A 7,495-nucleotide genomic window follows, 5' to 3' on the forward strand; every position below is an offset into this window, starting at 1 on the left:
GACCCACAGGCCAAGTATTGCCTAAGGCCTACTTTTATATGACCTGCAGGCTAAGACTGGTTCTTATAATTTCAAAAGGTTATTAAAAAAAAAGAACGTACAGCAGAGGGGATGTGCAGCATATGGCCCACAAAGCCTACAATGCGTACCATAAGACCTTTCCAGAAAAAAATCTGCTGCCCTCTGAGCTCGAGGAACGCTGGCTGCTTTATCATTTATTAACAGCAAGAGGTTAGAAACCATCCCTTGTTCTTGTCCCAGCGACTGGCACATACCTCCGTGACGTTGAACGGGGCTCCTCGCAGCTTCACAGTGTGGGGGGTGGAGGGTTCCTTCTGGATCGCTGGTTTCTCTGTCTGAGTAATGGCGGAGAACAAACAGGTATGAGCGCAGTGAGCTTCCTGTTGCGGCTACCGGCAGAGGTGGACCCGGACACCTCAGCGGGCTGCCGCGGCGAGCCGGGAATGCCGGCAAGTCTCATGCCAGCCCTGGACGGCAGTCTGGCCAGAGTCAGGGGGGCGGGAGTGCCAAAGGGGGCTGCAGGCGACAAGGAGGGGCAGACAGCGTGGGAAGGAGCCCTGAGGCAAGGTGATACTCGCTGCCTTGGATTTAGGGCAACTCTGGGCAGACACTGCAAAGCGCTTTGCGGACACGGCCATTCTGTCGCCATCTTCAAAACAATCTTAGAGGAAGTACGGGTTCAGGATCTTTTCTGTAATTCTGGAATCCTCATGGCTCTGAAAAACCTAAATTTTCTGTAACTCTTTGGCAATAAGAACGGCCTGGACTTGAACTCACCTGTCAGCAAAACCTGCTCTGAGCTGATGCGAGAGAATCGCGGCTGCTATTTACCCCACGCAGCGCGAGTGGTCGTTTTTGGAATCGCTGCAGAAACAGTCACGGGCCTGATCGTGGGGTGCTGCCCCAGACCCGCCGGGGTGCTAGCTTACACAGGGTATAGGGGTATCTTTCTGAAATCTGAAATGTCCTGATTCCAGTACAGGGGTTTTAGAAACAGGACACAGAGACCAGCGTTGTACAGGAAGTCATCCTAGATGAGGATCAGGGTCCCACGGCTTGTCCCCGTCAGAGCTGGGATCTGAACTCACAGCTCTCTGACTTCGCCCCACCTGAGGAGGACTTTGCGGGGACATACATTTTTAGAGGAAAAGGACCGGGTGTGACAATTAGAAGGGACAAAAAATAAAAGGAGGAAGAACAATGGGGACAGAGAAACGGACAGGAAGCCTGGAGGGCAGCGCAGGGGAAGAGCTGCTGTCCCTGAGACCCTTGGGAGATGAAGGAGCAGGGACCCAAATGACGTGACGAGCTGCGCTGTCTCCAAGCAGAGGGGGCTCCCAGGAAGGAGATGCAGTAGCTACCTCCCCGGGAGGCCGAGCGCACCCCAATCCACACACACCTCGGCTCTGGTCTCCTGTGGTTTCTTGTCCCCAGATGGGGTCCGCTGCTCTGGGCCGGGCCCTGACCCCGCTCCGTCCTGCCGGGCTGGGGAGGTGCAGGAATCCTCTTCCTCGGCCTCACTCCCTTCGTCACAGTTCACAGCTTCATCTTCACTCTCTTCGTCCTCCTCCTCCTCTGAGGACGGCGACTCGGCCCTCACCACCTTGGATTTCAGGTAATCCATGTCCGACAGCTCCTTCCGGACAGCTGCCTTCGGTTCAAGGTCATCTTCCTCTGGAAAAACGGTGACAGTCATGAGCAAGCCAGAGGCCTGGGACGGCAGATGGCACGGCGGTGCCACCAGTGGGGCATGAGGTGCCATGCCCACTGAGACCAGGGACCCTGGGCCACGCAGCCCCGTGAGTCCTCTGAGAAATAAGTCGAATGGGCCTTTTGATATTTTATATGCCACATGTTGGGAACCACGCCGTTCCCTGCACGAGCCCTGCCCTCAGCGATGCATTCTTTCAGTTGTGACCTATAGGGTCCTTTTTGGTCACTCCTGGGTTAAGCTGTCATTTACAGAAACCAGCTTCTCCTCCCAGCTCCCGCTCCCGCGGCTCCAGCCACGCTGAGCCACACGGAGCTTCCTCCAGCTCCATCTGTCCTTTCCTCAGTGCCTCTGCCCACAGTCCCCTCCCGTCCCCCGCCTACGGTGTCCCGCCAACTCCCAGGGAGCCCTCGGGCCCCAGCTTTGACCAGAAGCTTCAGCATACATGACATTCACGTCGGAGTCATTCGCTCACTTTAAACCAAAATCGACTCCCGCCCCTCCACCACCGCACTTATATTCTGGATAGCAACGGCTCACGCACCCGGTGTCCTCCCCACTACACCAGGAGCCCCTTCTGAGGACGGGGGCTCACTCCTTCACCTGCTTCTGGCCTGTGTTCAAGGCTGGCCTCCACGGAGGCTGCCCCCGAGTACTGGCCCATCCCCTTTCCTGCTTTCTCTCTGTGGCGCTCATCGTCACGTAATACACTAAATAGTGGACTTTCCAGTTCTCTCCCCCTCCACAGGGCTGACAGCTCCATGGAGAGGGGGGAGCAGGATTCTTCTGTCTTTTGCTCACTGCTGTATCCCCAATGCCTAAAGCAATGCCTGGCACATAGTAGGTGCTCAGTATTTGAGTGACTGATCGATTGAGAGAGTAAGTGACCAGGATCAATCGAGGCCAACATAACTGGTTGGGATAACTAGAAAGCAGTATCTGCTCAGCTGTCCCTGGCGGCACTGAGGGGCCTCATGTCACCACAGGCAGGCCCGGACGCATGCAGGGGCCTGCACTCCATGGGGAGCACACACGTGGGTGTGGATGACCCTACCTTCCGGGCCTTCCCCGGCGTCCTCCTCCTCACTCTCCTGGCCTGAATCGGAGTCGAAGTTCAGGTAATCGTCGGCCGGCTTGCTCTTCCCTTTCGCGGGCTCAGCATCCAGGGCATCGTTAGCCCAAGTAGCCACCTGCGTCCGCTTCTGGTGAACCGACAGGAACTCTTGGAAATCGGTGTCTTCCTTCAGCTGGTGGCACCGGAGCAGGGTGGCGGGAAGAAGGGAAAACAGGAAGAGAAGGCGCAGGTCAGGCTCACCTCTCCTAACTCTGGGGCGGGTGAGAGCACCCTCCACGTTCATTCCCCCCGATCTCTAGAGGACCCCTGGGGTCTGCTGGGTCAGTCCTGGGAGGGCAGAATGGACACTTCATCACACGAGAAGACTAAGAAGCCATGGAGACGTGGCAAGAGGCCACAACGGGCAGGGCTCTGCTGGCCGGGCCGACCTCTGACCTCCGACCTCCAACCTGGGCCTGCTACAGCCCCCCGAGACCGCCCTTCTCTTTTTCGACAGGACAAACTCACCTTCTCCAGTTCGCCTGCTACCTTTTTCTTCCTGTCTTCCTGAAAACAGAGGGCACAGACAGTGAGGGTCACGGAGGAAGGGTGAGGGGAGATGGAACCACGGTGCCTTGGGAGAGCCTGCCTTCAAGAACCATCGGAGAGGAATTCTCGGGTCATCCCTGCGCTCCCTGGCCTGCCCCTCCTCCCCCAGGGGTGACAACCTTGACACAGAGCACGTGGGCGGGAGTGACCTTCTACGTACTTTCTTAGTTTCTCGGGAGACGGAGTCTTTGTTCTTTGAAGGTTGCTTGGACTGGCTTGGTTTCTGGGCATGCTTGCTCCAGGCTCGGGGCTTTGTTGGGTCCCCGAACGACTTGCAGAACTCTACCTGCATGGGAGAAAGAGGGTGACGATGGTGACACTTGCCACCGCGCCCAGCATGGGTGCTGCACTTCAGCACGTAGGAGCTTGGGCTTTTTAAAAAGGCAGCTGCTGCTGACTGGCTAAGTCAGCTGAAGCAAATCCCTCCCGGAGCCTTGGTTCTCTCCTCCTTCCAGTCACTGTGGTTGGTCCTGGAGAATGCCACACCCAGGACAAGCTTCCGGAGCAGGACTATAGTAGGTCCTCACCTACTGTCGATAGGGTCTGAGACTTTAAGCAAAACGACATATAACAAAACCAGTACTGCCACAGGCTAATGCATATAAACAGGAGTTAAGTTCCTACGACATCTCATCAGCATTGTAATGAAACGACATTGAATGAAATGACAGAATTTGAGGACCTGCTGCACAGCCAGCCTCCCGACAGTGAGAGAGGGGAGCCATGACACTCCCACTTCTCAGAGCAAGAAACTGAAGCCCAGAGAAGTTAGGTAACTTAGCCCAGGTCACCCAAGCAGAAAGTGACAGGATGGAGATTGGAACTCAGGGTCTGGCTCTGGAGCCCAAGTTCTCAGCCATCTAGTCCAAGCGTGACATGTGATGACACAGGGTCTCGCACAAGGTAGTACAGAGCTAATGGCTGCTGGAATCACTATCATTACTGTGAAGCCAGCTCAAGCGACCCCACAGAACTCTGGGGTGCTGGGAACGCAGGGTGACCACTCTGGAGCATGGAAGAGTGCTGAGTGTTAAGCCTGAGGTGACAGCCCTCTCCGGCTCTAAATGCCCCCACTACACTCTCCCGAGATGACCTTTGTGAGAGCTGGTCCTACAGGGAGCCCCAGTAGGCACTCCTGCCCAGTAAACGGGGACACTGGTCGACCTGGAGAAGCGGCTGCCACCTTGTCACACTCCTTCATGTAGACTTTTCAAAACAGTTCTGTAGTTTTTGTAACAATGACATGTTCTCCATGTGTAAAATTCAAATAACACAGGACAGTACAAGGAAAGTGAAAAAAATTTTTTTACCCCAAATTCCTTCCTATCACCCAGAGAGAGGAGTTAATATTTTGGTAAAAATCCTTCCATGTGACTGCACACACTACACACGTAGGGATGGAGGGGTATGACTCTGTATAAGTGGGATCACGTGACGTGTACTTGTCCAACATGTTTTCTTCTCGATGAAGTTACAGATGTTTTTACCAAGCCATTAAGTGTACATGAGTGACAGGAGTGGGACTTCTTCCTCCAGGAAGCCTTCCTGATCCTCCTCCCTCTCAGCAAGGGAAAGGGTCCCCTCTGTTCAACGATACCTAGGGCTTCCCCGTCAGCACTGATGACACTGACTGAAAGCAGTCTGTGCACCTGCCGGCCCCCGGCCTGCCTACAGGCTGCTGGCTCCATGAGGACACGAGCCAGGGGGACCACATTCTCTCTAAATTCCCAGCATCAACTAAGGACTCATCGAGAGCTTGCTGAACAGTGAGTGAATGAATGATGGGGACTGGTGGTTCTCGTTTTGGGACCAGCAGCAGCACATCACCTGGGAGCTTATTAGATATGCAAATTCTTGGGTCCACAACCTTCCCCGAACACATTGACTCGGAAACTCTGGGGACAGGGCCCAGGAGTTTTAACAAGGGCCCTGTCTTAACAAGCTCCCTGGGAGATCCATAGGCATGAAAATTTGCGAACCAGTGAGGGAGACCCCGGACATCACAGTCTGAAAGGGGACAGGAGTGTGGAGGGAAAGATCGAGTGGTCACTTTTGACAGGCAAGCAGGGCCAGGTTCGTGCTGACTCACTGTGATGCGGGATGTGTCGACAAAACTCTTGTGGAGGTGGCCCAGCGCCCTCTGGGCCTCTTCTTCAGACTTGAAGCCGATGAAGCCGAACTTGCGGAACTTGCCGTCTTTGGTGAACTTCAGGCTGCAGTCCGTTAGAGTGCCGAAGGCGCCAAACAGCTGCCTGAAACGCTCCTCCTTCATCTAGGACAGAAGGGGTGTGATGAGGGAGCAGCTGAGCAGGCCTCGGAGCCGAGGGGACAGAATGGGCTGGAAACCCAAAGGTGACCTTAGACGAGGGGCTGACAGAGTGTCCTTTACAATTACATTCGGTTCCAGCTCTGGCTCGAACATTTACTAGCTGTGTGGCCTTGAGCAAGTCCCCTACCCAGGGGAGTTATGGTGAGGATTCAATGAGTTACTTTACGTAAAGCATCTGGAACTGTGCCTGGCACATAGTAAGCTCTCAAAGTGTTAACTACTACTATTGTTTTTATTCTTTCATTCATCAGACCAGACAAGCAATATAAGAGACTCAGCCATAATGACAGGCACAATGAAATGGAAATTGGGAAGAGAAGGGTAGCCATCCTCATTCATCAGAGTTAGGCATCAAGAGACATTGTCTAAAGCTGATGGACTGATCAATAGGGTAAATGATGGAAGAATTAAAAATAATAAACAGACTAGAAGGAATAGATAGTTTCCTCATCTTTCACAGGGGAGGCCAACAGACAGTCATCGGGGTTAATAGGCCAAGAAATGGAGGCGACAGCACACTATTTGGACGTGAATAAATGCCCATAAGAGTCCTAAAAACAAGCCATAGAAAATGGTTACTCCTGGAGAAAGATGGACGGTGGGATGCAACACGTTTTGCTTATCATTTTATACACTACTGTACTGTTTGACACAATTGGCTATTGTGTCATAGCCAACATCCCCCTGATCCCTGCCAATTCACTGGGAAGGTAAAAAAAAGGTAAAGTTAAAAAACAACAGCCATAAAACAGAAATAGCTTTGTGTTCTTAGTCTTTCTAAGGAGAGAGACTCCCAAGGCGTAGAATCAAGAATACAGAAGATCTCTCAAACCGTTCAAATGGCACATTTTGTATTTTGGGAACGAGTTTATCTGCCTCGCCAGGGGTGTAGGGCTCTCTATGCAAGAAAAGTTATAGAGAAATAGGTAAGGATATTCTAGGCGGGCACCCTGCACCCAATCATCTCACACCACACACATTCGTCTATTTCTTTACTCATTTATTAGGCATGTGTTTTTGAATGCCTACCACCTGCCAGGTTCTTTCTGTTCTGGACTCTAGAGAAACAGACAAACATGGCTGGGCCGCCCTTCCCCACTTATTGGATAACTGGTTTAAAGCCCTTCGCACCCACTCCGTTGTCTCAAACTAATCTGACTTGCCATAAAGACGGGATTGGAAATTGGAACGTAGGTCCTAAGCCTATTACTCCCCATTTGTCTCCCCAACATTCCCCTAGTGGGAAAGGACGATAGGTATCATGTGAGGCAACAACAAAAACAAAAGAAACGTGATCGGACGAGAGGGGCTGTGGGAGCAAGGCATTCAGCACAGGTAAGGACTGGTATCTCCCCGGGAAAAATTGTCGGACTGGGAGTCAGGTATCCGCAGGCCGGCTGCGAAACCCTGAGCAGTCACAATCCCCTCAATCCCCACTGTCAAATGGAGATAATCCGAGGATCCTGCCTCTTTTAGGTTCCAAATCCACCCGGAGTCTTGCCCCAGAGCGAAAACCCCTCAATTCTCCACAGCCGCCTCCCTCTTAAGCCCCGACTCCCGACAGGTCCCAAATTCCCCACAGATTCCTAGGTCTAGGTCCTGTACTCACCCCATTCGGGAGGTTCTTCACGATCAGTCGCGACATGGCGCACAGTCCCAACTGTTCTGATTCCAGCACGGAGAGACAGCGTCTTTCACCAACCACATTCACGCTACAGCTCTGGGCGCCGCCATCTTTGGTGAGCCGGAATAGAGTCACGTGCTCCAGATT

General features: G+C 53.2%; 1 protein-coding gene across 2 annotated transcripts in view; it reads right to left on the bottom strand.

The window, feature by feature from the left end:
- The window catches only part of RBM19 (RNA binding motif protein 19), a 106,359-nt gene extending 98,864 nt beyond the window's left edge, over positions 1-7,495 (bottom strand). For both annotated transcript variants that reach the window (XM_023528245.1, XM_023528244.1), the window contains exons 1-7: positions 7,334-7,495; positions 5,485-5,667; positions 3,556-3,681; positions 3,315-3,353; positions 2,787-2,979; positions 1,421-1,695; positions 276-356 (exon numbers count right to left, since the gene is read on the bottom strand). In XM_023528245.1, coding sequence (XP_023384013.1) covers positions 276-356; positions 1,421-1,695; positions 2,787-2,979; positions 3,315-3,353; positions 3,556-3,681; positions 5,485-5,667; positions 7,334-7,369 — 933 coding nt within the window. In that variant the 5' untranslated portion in view covers positions 7,370-7,495. The remainder of the gene's footprint in view (positions 1-275; positions 357-1,420; positions 1,696-2,786; positions 2,980-3,314; positions 3,354-3,555; positions 3,682-5,484; positions 5,668-7,333) is intronic.

This window comes from Pteropus vampyrus, unplaced genomic scaffold (genome assembly GCF_000151845.1).
Source record: "Pteropus vampyrus isolate Shadow unplaced genomic scaffold, Pvam_2.0 Scaffold23, whole genome shotgun sequence".
Classification (NCBI taxonomy): domain Eukaryota; kingdom Metazoa; phylum Chordata; class Mammalia; order Chiroptera; family Pteropodidae; genus Pteropus; species Pteropus vampyrus.